This window comes from Carex rostrata, chromosome 5 (assembly GCF_964058835.1).
Source record: "Carex rostrata chromosome 5, lpCarRost1.2, whole genome shotgun sequence".
Lineage (NCBI taxonomy): Eukaryota > Viridiplantae > Streptophyta > Magnoliopsida > Poales > Cyperaceae > Carex > Carex rostrata.
The window spans coordinates 9623786-9647927 of record NC_135922.1 but is presented as its reverse complement, the minus strand read 5'-3'; the positions used below and the strand labels follow the sequence as shown (position 1 = coordinate 9647927).

Sequence of the window (24142 nt, the reverse complement as noted above, 5' to 3'; positions counted from 1 at the left end):
ATGTAAGTAACATGAATTAAATTATATGTAAGTTGGAATTGTATATCCAAATAAAATAATTCAGTTCTGTCTATTATCAAATCCGACTCCCATCTTATTTTGCTTGTGTTAGGTGTTCGCTCGAAGCACATTTCAGTGAATCCACACTGAAGATATCCTATAAATAAAAACATCATACCTGATATCTTCGAGTTCCTTCTATTTTAATAATAAAAAAAAAATCAGATTGCTAGAGAAAATTTTCCAAAAAATTTATTAATATCCAAAATTAATAATTAATTTCAAAAACTACCCCGTTTGTGCCGGAATTTGAAATTTTCCCAAATTTGTATTTTTTTTTCCGGTTTCTAACTAACTTTTCGGCAAAAAAATCACCGGATATTGTCACCGGTTTCTAAGAATTTTTTTTTTTACAAAACAAAATTTTTTATAATTTATTTATTTTTTTACTGAAATGTTATAAATATTTAATATATTAATTTGAAAATAGATGGAATGCTATATAATTTGATTTATTACAAAGACTGTGATAAATATGCTTTGAATTTGAGTTATTGATCGCGGTTTAAAAGTCACTTCTAGGTAATACATAAAATATTGTGATCCTTTTAGTACATTTAATTTCTAAAAAGTTGTATCTATTTTAATAATTCTTTTTTATTAACAATCATTAAATAACTTAAATTTTTTTTTTTTAAGCAGAGGAATCACAATATTTTATGTATTTACCTATAAGTGACTTTTGAATCGGAATAAATAACTCAGAATCCAAGCATTCTTATTTTATTTCAATAACACAAAGAAATATATTAATTTTTCTTACAGCCGTTAAAAATCCAGCCTGAAAAATGTTGATCCAAGCTATTTGTCGCAGTCTTTCTAATAAATCAAATTATATAGTATTTCATCTATTTTGAAAGAAATATATTAAATATTTCTAATATTTCAATACATCTGTTTTGTAAAAAAAAAAAACTTTTACAAACCGGTGGTTTTATCACTGTCACAAAATATGGTGATTTTTTTGCCGGTTTTGACCTGTTTCAAATCGAAAAAATTTTTGCCGGAAATTTGGCTAAAAACCGGAAGAAAAATACCATTTTGGGCAAATTTAAAATTCTAGCACAAAGAGGGTTAGTTTTTGAAATTAATTATTAATTTTAGATATTAATAAAATTTCCGAGGCCACCTTCACAACTAATTTCATTGAATGAGGCGATTTCAGAGGGCTCAGCTCTGCTGGACCCACTTACTGGTACGGTACCAGAACCGGTACCGCTGCTGGCAGATCGGGAAGACAGCTTGATTTGGAGCTGGACGGGTAGTTGTCAGTACTCGGCATCTTCTTTGTATAATCTAATCATCTCTGCTGGTAAGATTCGATGGAAGTACATGGAACTTTGGGTCTCACCTGCACCTTCTAAAGTCAAAATTTTCACTTATTTGGTTCTTCAAGATAGGGTACTGACTCATGAAGTGTTGCAAAGGTGAAGTGTGTCATGTGTGATATGTGCCCTATTGAAACTGCTCAACATCTGTTTTTTGAATGCCCTAATGCTATCGAGGTTTGGGGAAGATTTCAGCATCTCTTCCAACATGCTGACACAGTGGAAGAAACATGGGATGCATCTTTGCGATGGCACTGTCAGACAACGGGCAAGAAGAAACACGAATGGGCAACTGCATTCATGGCAATCCTATGGGCATTGTGGAAGCAAAGGAATGAGGTAATATTTCGGGGTTCTAAATTGCCAACATAGCTAGTAGTGAATTGGGCAAGGGAAGATGTGGGTTTGTGGACCCGTTATTGTGGTAACTCCAATGTAAACATGGCATATCGAGCGAATGGGAGGGGGGCTATTGCAGGTGCTGTGACATAACATAGCTTCAATTATAACTGTAATAATTAGAGATTGATGTTGTAAACATGTTTATTAATATAATCTTGGTAGCTGCTACCAAGTTTTAAAAAAAAATAAAAAATTTCGGGAAATTTTTTGCATTCTCTGGCAGCTGCTTGTCAAAAATCAGATTGCCCTGACAATGAATATCGCTTGACAAATCTGGAGGCTATGCTCTAAAATATTTTCCAAGTTCCAACACAAACCTCACCCCTGACAGAAAACTACAGGCGGTTTGGGCTCTCTCTAACATTACTCAATATAATAGCTTTATTGTTCAAGACTTCAAGTTCACTGGCAAGCTTACACTGAAATTGTTCAAATTTGGAACCTCCTCGCATGATACCCTGGTTTTGCTTTCCATCATGTGCAAAGAGAATTCAATCAGCAGGGTCATCAAATTGCCCAATCTAGCAAAGATACATCCGTTTAATTACAAGGGTTCTACATTCCCTCTCTTTGCAGAATAAGGTTTCTCTGTTTTTAGCTTAATTACTGGTAGGTTGTTATCATGTAATATTTCCATCTAGGTTATCCAGTATGTACAATTGTATGAACGTCCTGATCGAATATATCCGCTTATGGGCTGTTTTACAACAACCAAAAAATAAAAAATAAAAAATAATTGAGATGAGTTAAGTTTCGCCAGTCGAAACAGACCTGATATCTCCAGTTCCTTCCTGAGTTGTGCTTCAAATACCGAGCCCATTAAGCCTTTACGCTTGTAACTGTGGATAAATAAATCAATTTCATTTTTTTTAGCAATCCTGTAACTTTCAATTTGTGGCATGCTATATTTGTAATCTTTTTAAGGTAAATAAAATAGACTGAATCAATTCAATTTTTGTAAAGTTGAATTTATAAAAAAAAAAGAGACAAAAATAAACAATTATAGTGGAATACAAATTAAAACAGCACAGAAAAGAGCTTAATAGAAAGAATTTTGTTGCTCGAACACACACACATACACAGAGGTAGATTAGCTAAGTTTTCTAAAACAATTGAGTGCAAGTTCCCATCAGATGCCGAATTTCATCATATTCTCTAATTATAAGTTCATTAGCAAGAAATCCAGTCACGACCAAGGCATGCAACTCTAATATTATATCAATCGGGCTAATCTTGTAGACTTAGCATAGTTGCCACATTGTCCCCAACGACATTTTCAACCAAGAACTCTGCACATACCGATCAGTTTAAAGCCGACCTAACACATATACAGTACTCTTCATTTTTTTTAATTCCTTTGGATCTTTTTCATTGAACAGAGGAGATAAACAGTCTTTAAAACCCATTCCTGTTAATTTTTTTATCTTTTCCAATGAATAACAATATTTATTGCTAGGTCCAAAGAATAAAAAAAATAGGGGGGATTTCATCTATATTCTTAAAATATTTAAAAATTATGTATTTCCCCCTGTAAATTCTATAATAACTTATTTAGCCCTTCAAATTACATTAGGTCACATATTTACTAATTTATCAAAATTTGAAATAAAATATGTTTAATATTCGATAAAATATAATTAATCAATATGGCGTTCCCCTTCTTGAGCCTAATCGCTCCTGCCTTACCCCTCCCCCTTCTTTCTGTGCTGAAAACACTCTTGACCCCTCCCGATTTCTTTAGCAAAAAAACTATCCGTGCCTCTTCCACTTCTTCAGCGACAAAAGCTCTTGCAAACACCTTTTCAGTTAAGTTTCATGAAATATTGATATTACCGGCTTCATATGTAAACACCTTTTCAGTTAAGTTTCATGATTAACCCACCTGTTGAATTTTGAGGAAAAGAAGAGAAATGATGAACAATTATTTTTTATTGATTTGTTCTGCATTTAACAAGCTCTATACATCACTATTTATAGCCTAAAATCCTACTAGCCGTTGGACTATTTCCAAAATTACAATGGCTGTAATCTATACTCTAATTGTGTCTTAATTACAAAGATATACTAGCCGTTACTAAGATCAAGCTAGGTACTAAAAAAGGCTTAACAGCTATACAATTAGAGGCTAGCTTATATGTTGCCTAAAATGCCAATGATGAATAATCACTGAGGCATATCTTTATTGTTAATACCACCCAACTAATCTAATACAACCATCAATTTCAAGCATTTGTAAATATGGGGCAAACCAGAATTTAAACAGAATCATCAAAAAGTTAAATAGTTCTATGTTGCCCTCAACTCCACTAATTATGAAGCAAACTTTTTTGGTACTCTATTAGCTGAACAATTGCGTGTTCCAAGTACATGCTGGTATTTTTCAATAGGATGGCAATGTTGCTCTATAAGCTGAACTATTTGTACATATTGCTTTGCTGTTTTTTTTTTCTTTATCTGATTTTTTTTGTTGTCCCTTGTCACCTTATTACAAGGGTGCATTTCCTTTATAATGCATAAATCTAATTTGCTCGAATGTGCATAACCGTCCAGTTTCACAAACTTTTTAATAATAATTAGTTGGAAGAATTTGGAAAATGAGTTCAAATGCTGAATTTTGAGTATATTTGGTATATATTGAAATTGAATTAGGTAAATATGTCAGTTATTGTAATTTAGAAAGTTAAAATACGTTATTATAGATTTTTGAAGAGGAAATATGTAGTTTCGTAGTTTTTAAAGGTTATATGTGAAATTCCTCCCAGAAACAATAGACAGTGAAATTCACCTTTTATACAAATGACTAACACCTAGGACATGCAATTGTATAATATACAATTAATTCACATAAAATATAACATGATGAAGCCATCTTTTATAAATATAGCGCATGCAGTATAATCAAATTAAACCATATGATGTTAGTCCTGCTAAGAACAAGTCATGCAAAAAATTCAATTACTCTGATATAAATACTAAATCTTCCAACTATTCCAAAAGTCAGTTACATCAAAAATAAATCTAAAACAAAAAAATTAATTTAAAACACACATTTAATTACAAAACAATCCTTCTCGATTGGAAAAGATATTCATTGGACCTAGCAATAAATATTTACTGCTAGGTCCAAAGAAAAAAAAAATTATTGCTACGGTACAGTGAGCTGTTCAACAGAGAAAAGGGTTAGAAGGGTGTGATTTGTAATATTCCTTCTAGTGGTTATACTAAGCATCTCCAGCTGAGTGGTTACAGTGAGAATTGAATTTCATGTTATAGTTTAAAAAAGGAAAATGCATATATTAATTATACATAGCAAGACTAATATTTTTTTAAATATATATAAAAGTTTGACGTACCCTAGAATTTTTCTTTTAATTTATTGAATATATAAATTTTAAATCAGAACTTTTTAAAAGTATAAAGAAAATTTTCGAAATTTAGAATAACTAAAATTTGAAATCCTGATACCGAAAAATGGACCAGACTTCGATATAGTTGCCCTTAATTTTTCTTTTCTTTTTTTTCGAACAGAATTTAAAATTGAGCCTTCTTTTTTTTTCCTAGAAGTATAATTTAAAATTCTATAATTATCATAATCCAAAAAATTTCGGCAGGTCGAAGCAAATAAACACACTTACGACCATGATACAGTATTTTTGTCTTTTATCAATGATTTGAAATATAATCATTGATATGAAAGAATAAATTAAAAGGAAAAGAAGACAATTTCGACAGTTAGAAGTAATATACATAGTCTTCTGTCTTTTGTCTTGCGTTTTGGAAGCACATTCAACAACGTGACTCCAGAATAAAACCAAACAACAAACACAAATAAATAAAGGAAAGCATTACTAAAAGGATCGAAACACAAACACAAATAAATTAAAGGAAAGCACTCTAGAAATCGAAGCCGGCCCTAGTCTTTCAATATGCCGGGAACATGTTTGCAGATGTCGTTGCGGATCTCATCTTCATGCTCATTTAATTCTGTGCACCCAATTAAATGGAGTTCTTTGAGGTTGGAGAGGTACTGAAGCCCGAGAGGCACCCTTAGTTTGTCACATTGGTTTAGTATCAGTAGCTTAAGTATGGGCATGGCACCCGCCTTTATCTCCCATTCTTCTAAATTGGTTAGTGTGTATAACCACAACTCATGTAGCTGTTGGAAGCCTCCAGCAGAACAGCTCATCTTTTGATTCGCTTCTCCTTCTTCCAACCAAAGCCACCTGAGGCTGCGTAGCTTCTCTAGCACTGGCAGCGGATCTTCCTTGAACTGGAGATTATTGAGTATAAGATGTGTGACGTGGATGGGAAACATGCCAACCTCAGGTGACAAGTTGTTGGGGAATGGAGACTGCTCACATAGACGCAGATATTGTAATTGCTGATAAAATGGAAACCTTTGCATCTCGACTATTTTTTGTGGCACTTCATTGCCGAGTAAGGTAAGAGAGGTTAGATGATTTAGTGTACCAAGCAACATGGCAATTAAATCCCATGAAAATGAGCTCTCCACTTTGATATCTAAATCGCGCACATTTGGCAGTTTAGGTAACTGTGCATTCCATGACTCTCTGCTCCTCACACCCCTGAGTGTTTGCAGATTTCTTAGGTCGGCAGATGATGATGGTCCTGAAGTATAATCGTTCCTATTTAGCATCACATGCCTAAGTGTATTCACATTCCATATATTATCAGGCAAGTCACATTTATGTAAATCAAGGGTCTCCACAAATTTCAGACCGCCTATGAACGACTCAAAAGATTTTTTGTTACTACTCAATCTCCCACTAAGTTCACAATACCTTAACTGATTCAGTCCATGAAAACACTCATAATCTACCAATTTACTCAGTTTTCCCATGGTACTAAGCACCTTAAGCAGCCTTTGCCGAGAGCAATTTGGCATTGGATTCTCAAAGCACAACAAAGAACGGAGATTTGGATTTGCATGTTCCATCAATTTATCGCAACCCGAGTAATGTACCGCCACACGACGTGCCTTAGTGCTGCTCTCCCAATTGTCAGGATTTGAGCAAATTGTGAGAAAATTATCCTCCTTTGCCTTTTGGATGGCAAGCTCACGAAGGAGGTCATGTATTCGGCACATTCTGATGGAGCCATCAAGAGATCTCTTTGATACTTGAACCAAGCTTCTATTGAAAATAAATGGGATTCTTAAGTTGGATTGTATGAAATGTATAAGAAAATTGTTAGTCAACAATATGAGTTGACTTTTAAAGAGCCAATTAAATTTAGAGAAACTTAGATATATACCCATCGTAATACATTAATTAATTAGATAATTCCCCATCTAAAGTTAAAAATTTGTTATTTTCCCATCTAAATTTTCCCATTTCATTAATATACCCATAGCTTAATTTTATCACTTAAAAATATAATTAAATAATAATAAAAATCTAAATGGACATATTTGCCCCTTATTGAATATCCTCCTGCGACAGTAACAGAAAGAAAGACAATACCTTCTCTAAATCTTTCTTCTTCCGTTCATTACCAGTAACTTTGGTGGTTGTCACGATCTCAACTCAGTTTGGGAATAGTCATTCAGAAAAGTGACTTGGGAAATTTGCGAAGTTAGAGAAATGAAGTTGAGGGCTGATGTGGCAAGCGCATGGGCACCGATTTAATTAGGGTAAATTTCATCGGAGGTCACTAAATTAAACTTTATGGTTTGTTACGAATTGGTCACTCAAATTTGATTTGTATCTTGGTAGTCATTGAATTATCAATTTGTTTCGATCAAGTCACTCGGTAACTATTTTTCATTAAAATACTAAGAGAATATGATGTAGCAGCCTAGTCACCATGTTTGATAAATTACATAACTTATTTTGGGGACGTGAATTATTTCTCAACTTCACTCATCATGGCAGTTCTAAAACAAAAGATCAAGCAACTGAGGTTTCTCCTGTTTTCTCGTGGAGAAGGCTAGACGCTTGCAATTTAACGTCTCTTGTTACCGGAGTTCTAGAATCCTATTAAAATATTCATGCACAGACTCTTTTTTGTACACACGTGTTGGCTTTGTACTTAAAAATGAAGGTAAGCTAGAACGAAGTGTATTAATTGTTATAAATTTTATGCCATTAGTGCTTATACTTTGATTGGGTAGAATATGGCAAGAGCTCAATAGAATAAGAAACTAGCCTTTTTTTAATTAAATTGATTTATCAGAAGACTTTTGATTATAATCGCTATGAACGAAATGTAATTGAGGGCTTTAAAAAGCTTGCTTTAGTGAAGAGAGACACCATTGATGGATGGCTGGAAAAATAAAAGAAAAGCAAGGGTAGACAGACACGTGCTGGAAGACAGGAGAAAGGAAGAGGGAAAAATATGTTAGAAATACTTCACTTCCCCAAAGTAAGTCACATAAGTTACCAAAATGGGTGACTAGGCTGCCACATCATATTCTCTAAGTATTTTAAAAGAAATAATTAGAGAGTGACTTGATCAAAATAAATTGAAAGTTCAATGGCTATCAAAATACAATTCAAACTTGAGTGACCAATTTGTAACAAAGAACAAAGTTTAGTGACCTCTCAAGAAATTTACCCATTTAATTAAAATAAAGAGACTGACAAAAGGATATAGGAAGATTAACTGGGGAATGGAATGGAGAAGGATATAGGCACATTAACTGGAGAACGGAAACAACAGATATTAGGAAGTTCCTTGCAACAGTTCAGCAAGTAAGATGCTCACGTGTCACGCTGAAAATGAATAAAAAGATCTAGACTAGGAAATTTAGCAATTTTTGTTAGAGTAGCAATCTCCTATATATATAGAGAGAGATGGGCTACGGTGAGTTGCGAAATAAAATATGTTTCTACTTCATGCCGTATTTTTATTTTGAAAGTCCAAACGACCGATCCGAACCGTTAGATGTTTAATCCATACTGAAATGTGCTTGGAGACCAAATTTTACATTTTTTGGAATTTGTTTACTATTTATTAGGCATTTTTGAAAATTGTTGTTTTGCTGTGAACAGTGAAAAACAGTAAAATTTTCTGGACCATCAGATCAGTGACTTTCAAAATTGCTTAATAAATAGTAAAAAAATTCGAAAAAATGTAAAATTTGGTCTCCAAGCACATTTCAATATGGAGAACAAGATGAACGGTTCGGATCGACGTTTTGAACTTTAAAATCGCAAAATATGAGTGTGAAGTAAAATAGTCGCTTTACTTCGCAATTCACCGTAGCCCATCTCTCTCTCTCTCTCTATATATATATATATGCAAGCATTGTAACCAAATCATTTAAGAAAAAGATTATCAATTTGTTGCTATGTTACACGATGCTTGATATATGATTCTGTCCCCATATCCAGTACACATTGGATGCTGTATCGATACCCGTGTCCGTATCACCATATCGCTTTAAAAATTACTGTATCTCCGTATTTGTATTGTATCTGATACGATACCCATTCCCGTATCCATGCAGCATAGATTTGTTGTGTTCACCACTTTATTTTTCGGTTTTTGTTGTTTTCCTATATGAGAGTCATATATAGTTCAAATTTCTCTGAATTCTCTAGTTTCTCTGAAATCTGTGCAATTCCAAGTTAAATTAGGTTGAGAACCTCACAGTGCTCTTCTAGTCTGGAGGTCGTAAGCCATTTAATTTCTTCCCTTCTGGTCTTGGGTGCTTTTTTGCCCTAAAGGTTACTATTATATGCAAGGCAGGTGTATTTTTTAATAACATGAATAAAGATTGTAATCAATAGGTCTTAATTCTTAAGTACTCATGACATGCTGATGTTTTTTGATGAGTTGACAAATCATGATACTACCTATAATGACAAATCTGAAGACTGGAACATGTTTTAAGGTTTTAATTCATGAAGAAGGGTATTTTGCTGGAGTTGATGGTTTAACATTGTTTTAACATGTGGCTTGTTTTGACATTATTAATTCATTTGGCTTGTTTTATTATTCTTTCATCTCAGCTGTGTCTGGTACATAGTATGTACCAGTGGTACTTGCGGTTTAAGAGTCCGTTGTTGCCTTGTTGGATTAAAATAGTGTTGAGGTTATAGAGTGTAGGTGAGAGAAATAGTGCATATCTGATTGATTTAGGGTATAAATAAGTTTTAAAATTTGGGTAAGTAGTTGATCTTGGCAACAAACTAATTTTTGGAGGTAAAGAATAATAGGTGAAAAACTTCAGGCCCTTCATCTTGGCTCCAATCAAGTGGTTTTGATTACTTGTTTGAAAAGACGTTTGGTGTATTTAAGAGAAGAAATAATGCACCCAAGTTATTGGTAAGTAACGGAAGAAACAAGATTGGGAGAAGGTATTCTTTTTTTATGTTACTTTCTGCAACTCGTAATGACTAATTATTTTTTAAATGCTAAAAATAAGAAGTGGGTGTATTAATAAAATAGTTAAGTTTAGATCGGGAAATAACTAATTTTCAACTTTGGATGGGGAAATATCTAATGAATGAATTTATGATGGGAATATATCTGAATTTCAATATGTAAGATATCTTATCTAACAAAAAAAAATAAACCAAATGATAAGTTTAATGAATCTGTAATAGAATGATGAAATATATGGAAGTATATATACCTTTGCACTAGATCCTCTAGGAAGCTCTCAGCAGTATCCTCAAATGTCCTGGATTCTTTTGCCGGTATGAACCCCTCAGCAATCCACAACCGCAATAATCTTTTAGCATCGATTTCATGGTCTTCTGGAAAAGCCGCAAAGTACATGAAACAAGATTTAAGTACAAATGGCAAGTCATCATAGCTGGTGGCAATGATCTCAGTACAATCTCTTCCATCTGTACCCCAGTTCATAGTTTGCAACATTTTAGTCCAAGTAGCAAAACTGGCAGGTCTTTTTAATAATAAACCTCCTAAAACCAACAATGCAAGGGGTAATCCACCACATTTTTTAACAAATTGCTTTCCAACCTCATTCAATTCATCGAGACACCCTTTACTCAAAACTCGATTAGGCAGAGCCTTTTTCAGCAAAAGCTCAAGGCTCGGTTCCTCAGTTAAATATGGAAGTTCATATGGTTCAGCATGATCGATAATGTTTTTGTTTCTAGTAGTCACGATTACTCTACTTCCAATCTCGACATCAGGTAGCACTTCACCAATTTTAATCCATAGATCACTTCTCCACATATCATCTAGGACTAAAAGGTACTTCTTTGGCTGTGGCTTTTTACTAGCTTGAGGGTCGTGAGAGTTTGGACGTAAATGGTCTTCTACACTGTACTTCTCACCATTAAGAGTTTTGTAAAGCTTTGTAAGTAGATACTCTTCTCCATCGTCTTGGTTGTTTGGAGGGAGAGGCTCGACTTGCTCTATTATCTTTCTCAAAATATCCATCAGTTTAAACTCTTGAGAGATTGTTACCCATATGCAAACGTCAAACCATCTCTTGACATCATTGCTGTATAGAAAAAAAAAGCAGACAGTTTGAATCATATCGCATTCCTCTGCTCCTATAATTGGTTCTCACACTTTATATTTTTGACAAGAGAATTTAGGTTTATCTGTCTAATCATCTAGTCGATAAACGGGAATTTAATTAGTTTCACATCTCTATTAAGTATTTAACAAAATCGCTATATTTAGACCATTGAATTTTGTATCCATCTTAATAAATAGTAAAAAAATTCAAAAAAAATATAAAATTTGATCTGCAAGCACATTTTAATGTATCAATCATGTTGAGCGGTTTGAATCAACTGTTTGGACTTCAAAAATGTAGAGTGTAATCCGGTGTAACAAAAAAAGAGTGTAATTGGATCCCTCCTCATATATATATATATATATATAGAGATGGACTATGGTGCATTGCAATGCATGGAGGGGTTTGTGCATTGAACCATAAATCTAAAATTCAAAATCCAAATGGCCGATCCAAACCGTTCATCTTGTTCTCCATATTAATATGTGCTTGGAAACCAAATTTTACATTTTTCTGAATTTTTTTACTATTTATGAAGTATTTTACAAAATTGTTGATCCAACGATGACTGCTAATTTTACTGTTTTGTTAAGCCACCGTTGGATCAACAATTTTGTAAAATACTTAATAAATAGTAAAAAAATTCAGCAAAATGTAAAATTTGGTCTCCAAGCACATATTAATATGGAGAACAAGATGAACGGTTTGGATCGGTCATTTGAATTTTGAATTTTAGATTTATGATCCAATGCACAAACTCCTCCATGCATTGCAATGTACCATAGCTCATCTCTCTCTCTCTCTCTCTCTCTCTCTCTCTATATATATATATATATATATATATATATATATATATATATATATATATATATATATATAAATATATATATATTATTCAGCTATTTTTGACACAGTTGCTTCATATAATCATATTTACCTATTGTAGACTTTTCGAGCAAGAGTTGTTTTTCCAAGCCCACCAGGTCCCACGATTGAGATCACAACACGCCTTTTAATGCTTGTGTCAAGCAAATGATTTATGATGTTGTCCCTGTCATGATCGAAGCCAACAACATGAGGATCATCAATGTTAGGTAGCACAGGGGGCCTGACCGGTAGCCTCGGCCTCTCTCCACTGCCTTCACCCAAAGAGTTGATTCCATATCTCTCTCTACTTTCATTGATCTCCCGAATCCTTGCCAGGATCTGATTCATCTCAACAGCAAGGCTGTGCAAAGCCGGGAGCCTTTTGGGCTTGCTCCACATCCTTTTCGCAGCCCCAACAATTCGAGAACATCCACTTTGGAGCTCTCTTGAAGGGTTCTCGGGATCCTTCAAGAAAAAGGCATTGTCTAAAACATCTTCTATGTCGTAAGCAACATCTTTGACCTCTTTCACCCAATGCTTCTCCCTCTCATTTACAATCTGCTTCATGTCGGCATCTTTTAGAAAAGATTGAATCCAACCGAGCTCACGACTCAATGTCTCTACTTGCTCGCCAACGCCGTGTAATAGTAGAACCTCCTTAACAACAACATCAGACAGCTTAGCCAAAACAAACCTAACTATACCCTCGGCCATCTTTCAAACCAATTTGTTAAAAAATCAAAGCTAAATCAAACTGACCGGCCTGTTTATTTAGCAATATTATGGTAGAGGTGTGGCAATTTTTAGATATGAAAGAAAGCGAGTCACATATGGGGAAAGAGAGAAAAGAGGAAGACTTTGAGAAGACTGGTAGAGTATAGCAGTTTCTAACAGTGGAATCTAATTGGACTTTGGGAAGACTGAAAGAGTAAAGTGACCGATTTATGGTTGATTGGAATCCAATTAGTTTGATGGTGTTAGGTGGAACGCTGAGGGGTTGGCTATCATAAATTAGGCCTATTGATTTAAATATTCCAACGCTGAGTTGGACTCGAGGAAAGTGGCCTATTGATTTAATTTTTTAATCTTGGATTGTCGATGCATAACAAAAAAGGAATCTTTCAAAAGCAGTGATTAATTTATATATATTATAAAAAGAAAATATTTATTATTCTTTTAAAAACTGTATCTATAAGGATCTCAATTCAAATGAGAGTTTTAATGATTTCCTAATGTGTCATCCTTTTAAGTTTTAAAAGCTTACACCTAAGAACAATTTTATATGACTGAGGCCGAAAATTGACGAGGGTTTTGAATATTTGTAGGGCTATATAGTTGTTTTGCGTGTTCTATTATTTCGTATTAAATGGACAATATTTCATTACTTGTGATAAAAGTATGGTAGGATTTTAATATTTTGTTCTTTTATAGATAATTAATGTAGTGGTGCAAACAGCAAATCAGCTAAAATAATAATTAAAAAAATACACATTAATTCAATCATAAACATCAAGCAGCAAATCAGCTGGCCCATTAGTTCATTTGACTGCCTAGTGTTTTCAAAACTAAACTGAAATAATAATTCAGAAAAAAAAAATATGCACTAAAGAAAATATGCAATGTATAATAAAAAAAAAAGCCGAGACAAAAAAAATACATGACATTATAAAAGTGGAATAATATCGACCAAAAGTGAACTAGTGAATACAAAACTAATATAATTATTTTGCTCAAATCTATTTTTTCTTTTTTTCAAAACGAGAATATTAGATGGCATGCCAAGACTACCCATAAAAGATCATTCTAATGAATAAAGGAGGGACGAAGCAACTTCGATGGAAAATTTTGGAAATCACAATTTTGAAAATTTTGAAAATAGTCGGATATATAAAAATGTTTTTTTTTTTTATAGCAGGTTCTTTTAATAATCTTTTATTGTATACTAACAAAATTATTTTTTAATGTAACAGGATATTCATATAATACAATAAACTATTTATATTTATATTTATATTTATAAAGGAATTATGTTCACAATTTTAAATTAACTTATCTTGACTGACATCATCAGGTGCGTATGATTAATTTGTTAAAATTTATTTTTTAAATAAATATATAGGACCGACCAATATGATTAGGTTATCCAGTGATCAGTAGACCTATATATATAAAATGTGCTTGGAGACTAAATTTTATATTTTTCTGAATTTTTTTACTATTTATTAAGCCACTTTAAAAATCGCTGATCCAATGATAGCTTCTGATTTTACCGTTTTGTTAAACCACTGTTGGATTAGCGATTTTCAAAGTGACTTAATAAATAGTAAAAAAATTCAGAAAAATATAAAATTTGGTCTCCAAGCACATTTTAATATAGAGATCAACTTGAACTGTTCGGATCGATGTTTTGAACTTTGAAAATTAAAAAATTAAAAAACGAATTGGTAGCACCAAAGCTTAGGAACTATCACTTTGATCTTAGCCAACCTCTATATATATATATATATATATATAGGGTCTGTCTAAATTGCTGCTGGTAGCATTTCAGCAGAGGTGCTGCCGGGGCTATATTTAGCTGTGTGATGTCCAAACAACAAATCCAAACCGTTAGATGTTTAATCTATATTATAATCTACTTGGAGACCAAATTTTACATTTTTTGGAATTTTTTTACTATATATTAAGCTGTTTTGAAAACCCCTGATTTCAGTAAATTTCTGCAGCATTGAAATCAGCGGTTTTCAAACCAGCTTAATATATAGTAAAAAAATTCCAAAAAATGTAAAATTTGGTCTCCAAGTAGATTATAATATAGATTAAACATCTAACGGTTTGGATTTGTTGTTTGGACATCAAAAAACAGAAAAATGGGCGGCAGCACCGCCGGCAGAAATGCTGCCGGCAGCAAATTAGCCACAGCCTATATATATATATATATATATAGGGTCCGGCTAATTTGCTGCCGGCAGCATTTTAGCCGGAGGTGCTGCCGCCCTTTTTTATTTTTGTGATGTCCAAACAACAAATTCAAACCGTTAGATGTTTAATCTATATTATAATCTACTTGGAGACCAAATTTTACATTTTTTGAATTTTTTTTACTATTTATTAAGCTGGTTTGAAAACCGCTGATTTCAATGCTACAGAAATTTACTGAAATCAGCGGTTTTCAAACCAGCTTAATAAATAGTAAAAAAATTTCAAAAAATGTAAAATTTGGTCTCCAAGTAGATTATAGTATAGATTAAATATTTAACGGTTTGGATTTGTTGTTTGGACATCACAAAATAAAAAAAAGGCCGGCAGCACCGCCGGCAGCAAATTAGCCACAGCCATATATATATATATATATATATATATTCAAAGGAAGAATAATATTAAATCCCCCCATTTTACTGTGGATTACGCACCATTGAATTTGAGCTGCACTCCTATCGGATTCGCTAATTAAAGAAACGAAAAAATAATTCTGAGTTCTGACAAAATAATTATGAGGAAATTGAAAGTAAGTTTTCATGATTTAGTTTAAAAGAATAGGAAATTATACAGAGATTGATTATTCATCAAATACGCAACAAGGAAAAAAATTTAGTTATATATCTCATACGTTTGGTAGTACTTTAGGCATATTACCATAGCCTCTTCCTAATATTGTTATAAATATATGAACAACAAATATTGATGTACGCTAGAATTATTCTTTTAAATTAAATTAATATTAATTTTAGAGTGAGTCTATGGTACTATGCATATTACGATTTGTTACCGTGCTACGGCTCTATATTTGAGTTTTCAAATCCTAACGGTTGATCCGAACCGTTCATCTTGTTCTCCATATTAATATGTGTTTGGAGACCAAATTTTACATTTTTTGAAATTTTTTTACTATTTTTTTAGATTTATTGAAAATCACTGTTTTTGCATGGTCCAGAATTTTCAGATCAAGTGATTTTCTAAATATCTAAAAAAATAGTAAAAAATTTTCAAAAAATGTAAAATTTGGTCTCCAAACACATATTAATATGGAGAACAAGATGAACGGTTCGGATCGACCGTTAGGATTTGAAAACTCGAATATAGAGCGGTAGCACGGTAACAAATCGTAATATGCATAGTACCATAGACTCACTCTTAATTTTATATCAAAACTTTTCAAAAAATATTAAAACAAATTTTGAGATTTAGAATAACTGAACAATGGATCAGACATACCACCATGATAAAATTTTTTTTTGTCTTTTTATCTTCGAAGTAGTTATCTAGAGGGGACCTAAGTAAAATATGTATACTACTACAAAATATCGAGTGTACACGGTTAAAAAATGAAGTTCTACACAGTTTTGCAGCCATTTCCGTGTGAGTGCTTTCAAAGGAAAATTGTATAATAAGATCAATAAATTGTACATGGTTCTAGAACTACGTATGTTTTTCCAAAAAAATCTCCGATTTTGTTCACCAAAGTACATCATACACGGTTTTAAAGTACACAATTTTTTTATTAAAAACCGTATACAATTTATACGTTTGTTCGACAATTATTTTGTCAAAACATATTATGCACTGTTTTTAAAGTAAAACCATGTACAGAAACCTCATCGAACATGGTTTTTATTAAAAGCTGTGTATAATTTATATTTTTTCTAAAAAATCTAACGAAATCCTATATTTGAGATCAAATTAAACCATAGATCTGGATACTAAAATCACTTAACTAAATTTTAAAAAAAACTATAAATTTAAACACAGCACATCCAAGAAACACTACATTTACCAATGTAAACAACACTTACAATTAAATCACATATGATTAGTTTCACGAATAAAATCCTAAATAAAAAAAATGAAATACAAGTATACAACAACAAAAAAAGCCCAATATCTGAGACTTTATACATTTTCCATGAATAATGCTTAACAAAAATTATAGTAAAGAAGTACAAAATAAAAAATTAGAAAAAAAAAAACATAATAGGAAACTTTAACTCAAGTTTTAAGAGTATTTCCGTTGTTTTTCTGCAATTTTTATTCTCTTTTATGAATTTGACATGTAAAAGCTTATTCCCTCCTAGATATATATTTGTTTCAATAGTTTGAAATTAAGATCGATAAGAACCGGTGAGATTAAGAACACCCAAGAATATTATACATTTGCAAACTAGGAAAATTTGATCACTTTACATAAAATTGTACAAGCACTCACTTTCGAAAATAAAATTTATGTTGATGTTAACGACAAAAATAAGAAAAAAAAAGTACAAGCACTTGCTCTGCAAAAGTTGGGTCCTTTAGAAGCATGACCCCATTGACATTAACTTAATATGGTAGCAGATTCAGATTATTGAATGATAAATTAACTATACTTTCGTAAAATTAACTTATCTTGGCTGACATCATCCGGTGCATATGCAGTGGCATTTAATTACTTTTACAAAAATGCTAATCATATATGACAAATTCTACACATAACCGAGAAATTTCCAAAAAAAACAATGTGTAAAAGAAGGTGTGCGCTTAAAAATGCACCCAACCATATACACACGGCTATTTAAAATAAAACTGTGTACGAAAGACACTTATATTTGTACACGACTTTTTATTAATAAACCATGTACGATTATTAAACTTCATACACGGTTAATAATCAAGCAACCGAGTATTTTTTTTTTTTTTTTTATATCTCCAAACACGGATTTCTCAAAAATACTGTGTTAGATTCATTTGTACTCTCAAATGAACTAATTCAAAATTTGTATATAGTAGTCCATTTGTATAAATCTGTGTATTGAGTTCAATTGCATTGTTAATATAAATGTTATCAGATTAGTTTACGTAAGTTTATAGCTAGAAAATTACAGAGATGCTAGCATAAACAGGCAATATAAACAAGAAAAATAAATAAGCAACATAAAGTAGCACAATATATAAATTTAAAAAATATCAAAATAAACAAGCAATATTTACATAACACTAGAAATTGAACAAACTAGCATAAATAATTATTGAATAGCAAATGAAAAATAATTCCGATCCACCCCGAAAATTTGTAATTTATCTTAATTGTTTTGCTTAATTGAGAAGCACATCCAGTTTGATCTTGAATAGTAATACTATATTTTTTCTTGGGATCGACTAACATCCCCCAGTTAATTTTCTCCATTCATCTCCAGTCAATAACTACCTGTGGGGACCGCTCATTAACTGAATATCATTAATTACTTAGGGGACCATCTAATATTCGATAGATTTTACAACTGATGTGTGCATGTATGGATACATATGTGCGCAAGTGTTAATATATAATATATCAAGTATTCATATCTAAGATACCAAGTATTTCCCAAAAAAAAAAATGGACACATCACACATTCATCTTTTACATGTTTTTAGAGGTGGTTTTTTTTTTCTCCGTTCAATCTCGTCAATATTTTTAACGATCGGTGAATAAATTTGCAAATCTAAAACGATGAACGTCTTCTACGCAATTTTCTCTTTCAAATGAGATCCATGATGACATACTTTCGGGTTGTTTGTTGTACAAGTATTCATGCCTCGTCATGCAAGTATTCATACATCGTCGTAAATATCTTATCGTGTAAGTATTCATATCTCGTTAAACAAGTATTCATACCTAATCGTGCAAGTATTCATACCTCGTAATGTAAGTATAAACAGTTAATGTCTGAAGTGTTTGTACGTAACATATTTTTATCAATTTTTTTCCATATGGCACTGAATGACGTCTGAAAATATTAATATGAAGTATTCATACTTGCAAATTGAAGTGTGAATCTTTTTGTTGTAAAGTATTTCTGAGAAACCGCCAAACATGCTACAAGCATTAATTACATGACGGGAGCACTACCTATATGGGGGGACCACAAATGTCGCTCGAAAGCGACAGAAACAGGGACCACACGCAGAAAAGCGACAGCTATGGAGACCACAAGCACAAAAAAAGATGCGTAATCACCACACAATCACCCAAGCTTTTAACAAAAATATTAATATCTAAAATCATAAATATTCATACTTATGCATTGAAATATGAATTGTTATGTTGTAAAGTAACATAAATCACTTAATTTGTTTGATTCTTGAACATATTGATAGCTACTGAGAAAAATATTCATACTTATAACTGAAGTATGAATTTTTACATTGTAAAATATCTTAATTTAATATTTATTTTTACAAATGACTTTATTTGACACTTGATTGTATTAATATGTAATATTGAAAGTATTCACACATGCGCATTGATGTACAGATATTTACGTTGTAGACTATGTGCAAATATTCATACCTCATCGTATAAATATTCATACCTTGTTAAGCAAGTATTTATACCTCATCATACAAGTGTAAATAGTTCATATGTCAAGTATTTGTACCTAACAGATTCTATGATTTTGTTTTTTGTTTTCTTTCACATAGGCACACAATGACTTAGAAAATGTATTCAATACTTTAAATATAAACTGTCATAACTAAAAAAAAAATGAAAAAAAAGTAGCACACCAAAGGAGCACAATTTGTAAAATTTATTTAGTGGCAATTATAATAAGAAAGTTTTTCAAATAACATTTTACAGAGTTTTATTTCGTCAGACTTATAATATTTAATTATGAATGCCACAAAAAGAATTGCTTCATTTACTACTATAATTTTATAATACATATTTTATGTACTATTTCTCCTCAAGTTTTCTTAAATATCATCCATATTATATCTATATAGTTTTTCCAGCATTTTCCGAACAAATAAATGAATTAAAAGGAATTTAAAGAATAGTTCATACAATACCTCGTTGTGCTAGTATTCATACTCGTCGTGCAAATATTCATACATTATTAAGCAAGTATTTATATCTCAGATATATCAGGTATTTTTAAAAAATGCATATCTCCTATTTCACCCTCCGCTTACCCTCTCCGATTTGAACTATTCATCGCTGCTTTGTCATCAACCTGAAAACCATAGTTTTGTTCCTACGAAAAAAGAATATAAAAGAAGATAACTTATATCGGTGTCATCATTTATTTCATGAGTTGCACAAAGGTGTTCGTGCCATGATTAGAATGCTCGGTGAAACCATATTTTCACAAGTAATCACATTTTCTCTGAATTTAAAGTTCACGAAGTCTCTTAAAATATCAAATTAATAAGCGTACCCTCTCTCTCCCTCTCTCTCTTTATATATATATATAGAATTAGGCTACGGTGCTATGCATATATAGTGTAATGTGGTGCTATGCACTTTTTAGCCATCGGATGAGCTTCAAGATCGGTTCAAAAGTTTTGTCGCTGATTCATTTTAACGGAGACTAACTGTGGCTGAAAATTTCAATTATACGCTGATTCTCTCTCTCACTCTCGACGGTCAAACAGACCCCTCATATCCTTTCTCACTCGTACCCTGAATTTTTTTAAAATAAGAATAGGGGGTCAATTATCGATGATTCTTGTTAACGGAAACAAAATGGGGAAATGTTTTCAATTAGTGCTGATTCAATTAAACTCACCTCTCCCCTCTGTTAAAATCTCTCGTCTCCCCCTCTAGCCACACTCCCCTAAGAGCCTCTCTCTTGTGCCTCCTCCCACTTGGCTACTATCGGTCGCCCTACCCTACCCGCTCTTCTTCCTCTAGATGAGATCCCTCATGACTTGTACCAGAAACTCCAAAAATACTTGTTCAGAAAATTTTGAAAAAGATAGAATCGGACAGAGAAATGGGTTCTTGCCAGATCCAAGAAGATCAAGATAAATCTTGATTCAAGTATATTGATGATAGCATTAGAACAAATGAGAAATCGTGATCAGACACTTCTCATTATTTTTCTTCTATTTCATAGAACCTGAAATTTTAAACCAGGAGAGAATGCTAATGGAGAGTCTGAGTACACTCTTTTAATGTTTTATGTCTCCGTTAGTTCCATCCAGCGACTTAGTTTTGTACGAATCTCAAAGTCAATCTAACAGCTGAAAAGTCCATAGCACAACACGATACTATATATGCATAGCACCGTAGCCTCTCTCTCTCTCTCTCTCTATATATATATACATACATACATACATATGCAATCGTGCATTTCAAAATACGTGAAATCTTTTGGAGTGTTTAGGAGTGAGTTCATTTTTTTTTTTTGGAGGGAAGGTCCGTAGGTATTTTAAGCTGTGTTCCAGAAAATGCAGAATAGACAGAACGAACGAGAAAGGAAGAGATTCAAGGTCTGTTATTTTATCTACATTCCAATTTGAGAGTACGAATTTGGGAGAGCTTGTACAGCTAGTTATCTCTCTTCCCTCCTCTCCTCTCTATTTTTTCTTCGATTTTGTTTTTCTAGAGCAGTGGAACGACTTCGATCATATCTAATCTGCTGGTCTTTTACCTCCGCTCTCTTTTCTTGTTTTTAATGAACGATATTTGTCCTCCTCAATAGCACAGCCTTAGATTAATCAAGACAGCTATTTAAATAAAACGAAAAGAAAGAAAAAGACAAAAAGATGAAGAAAAAGGAAACACTTGGACCACGCCAATAATGCACTTCACGGATGGCAAATTGTTGAAGTTTTGGGGGCCCCAATAATTCAGTAGCAATTCTGATTTGATCTGAAAAACCCATGTGCTACTTCTGATTTGGATTGAAAACCCATGTGCTACTTCTGATTTGTTTCCTGTGGCTTTTTCTAGAATTATAAACAGAAGTATCTTTTCAGAAATTACTTATATATAATAAATGTAAAATATATGGCCATTATTTGATAAATAATAAATCTTCATATTTCAAAATTCAGTAACATTCAACAAAAAGAATTTAACAAAAAGAATTAAAAAAAATGAATTCTGAAATAGTTCCAAATATTCCATAATTTAGTTCCTCTTTGTTGTCGATTTTTGGGAACTCTCTCTAGCGAGGATTAATTTTTCCTCATTTTGTATGAATTCTTAAGCTTAAGCTCGTCTTCCCTAATTTTGATGGGACCATTTTTTTTAATCAAGCCTCTTTATAATTTTTTTGCTTCCTTAGAGCTACTTTTCTTAATCTATACTTAACACTAACTCCTTAATTAACCACATTTTAAATTTAATCACACCTATATTATGACGAACAATCCCATAAGAAGTATTAAAGAATCTAAAGGAGACTTGAAATACGTATTAAGTAGAGGTCTGTAAGAAATGTTCTACAGGCCAAATAATCTGGGCTGAATTAATATATCAAGATATTGGGCTGGATATATTCTGGGCCTAGTAATCTGCCATAATCTCTGGATATGTCTCTCTGAAGTGGTGCGAATGGATAGGTGCATCTGAACTGGTGCATATGTTTTATAAATATGTATTGATCTGTTCAATTTCCGTTGGCCATTCTATTCACTTCATTTTAGAAAACGAGAGAGACAAAGAGAAAATGAAGGGGCTGTCAGTTCGGTACTAGCATACCAAATTACAGTAGTTTTCAACCTGTTCGTGTGAATAGACGCATCTGCTGACATTGGTGTGTATAGATTCTGACACGAAGAAGGAGCAGAAGAGGACAACTGCTGGAACAACTAGACGAAGATTTTCGCTGCCCGTCTAGTGGTAAACTCTCTTTGAATCTTGAAATTAATTTTATACATGGATTCTGGCTTTCAGATAGTGAACAAATCTTGAACTGATTCGAATTGTTGCACTATAACCTATCCGAAATCCCTACGAGATTGTCGAAACAAATATAATCGTCCTAAAACTGCCCATATAATATATATGTTTCGCACGAATAAATGAGGACATATGATGTGGATTTGATGGAAAACTTTTGAAAAAATGGACCTCAAATTGAACATAACAGTTTCATATTCTATGAAATTTTCATGAAATATATAATAGCAGGTCCTTTAAATTATTTTCTTGTTTTTACTAATAAATTAAATTATTCTTTAGCATATATTATTATACACAATAGTCAATATTATACCAGGTTAATCATACGAGTTTCATATCATAACAAAAAACTGTTATTATTTAAAAGGAGAATATTTTGCACGGGTTGTATTTTTATATTATTGGAATTTTGTTATCACTTTGCACCAAATTATTTATATGTTGGAATTAAGGCTAGAGTATGAGTAGAAAAATTTAAGGTACAAATTCAATACTACTCCATACTATATATTTATTAATTTTTCCTAATTAATAAATTCAAGAGTAATTATTTTTATTCCCCATCTCCCATCCCCCATTCATTCCCCACCTTAGCTAGTTCTATTCTAACAAACTCAATAATGACAAAATCTGTTGTCATTTCTCCTCCACCGTTTCAAAGTTAGAAAAACATGAAAATCCAAAGATATCACAACCATGCATTTTGTTTACCTCCTCTCTCTCTCTCCTTCCTGTCGTCATGACGTAAATTTACAATTTGTTTTTCATTACAAAACCTTAAAAAAAAAAAAAACACTCACTATTGGAGAAACACTAATCTAGATCGGCCTATCTAGATCAGTTATTATAAAACACCAATACTAATACTTATCTGGATCGGTTAATTTCAAAAAACCGATCCTAAAAACAATCAGGATCGGTTATTTTAGAAGCCCGATCCTAATGTAGGCACCATTAGAATCAGTTCTTTATAATAACCGATCCTAATGTAGGCACCATTAGGATCGGTTATCATAAAGAACCGATCATAATGGTGCCTACATTAGAATCGGGCTTCTAAAATAACCGATCCTAATACTATTAGGATCGGTTATTATAGAGAACCGATCCTAATTGTGCTCTGTTAAGTTTTAAAGTCTTCTAATGTATTATAAAAAAAAAGAAATTAATTTTTCAAATGAATTAGGATCGGTTGTTAATAATTAACCGTTCCTAAAACTAATTTATTTGGCGCTGCTTAACTAGGGTTCTTTATTTTTGTTTCGCGCCTCTCCCAATCATTCTCTCTGTCTCCGTCTCTCCCTCTCATTCTCTGCCAGTCTCGTCGCCCTCTCTGCCACTGCCACCGGTCTCTCCCTCTCATTCTCCGCCACT

The 24142-nt window shown here is 32.5% G+C and overlaps 1 protein-coding gene across 1 annotated transcript in view; it reads right to left on the bottom strand.

Moving 5' to 3' along the window:
• The window catches only part of LOC144553971 (disease resistance protein RPP13-like), an 88851-nt gene extending 75812 nt beyond the window's left edge, over window positions 1-13039 (bottom strand). The window contains exons 1-3 of the mRNA XM_078302146.1: window positions 12191-13039; window positions 10393-11232; window positions 6593-6943 (exon numbers count right to left, since the gene is read on the bottom strand). Of these exons, the coding sequence (XP_078158272.1) occupies window positions 6593-6943; window positions 10393-11232; window positions 12191-12834 (1835 nt within the window). The 5' untranslated portion in view covers window positions 12835-13039. The remainder of the gene's footprint in view (window positions 1-6592; window positions 6944-10392; window positions 11233-12190) is intronic.
• Window positions 13040-24142: the final 11103 nt, after the last annotated feature.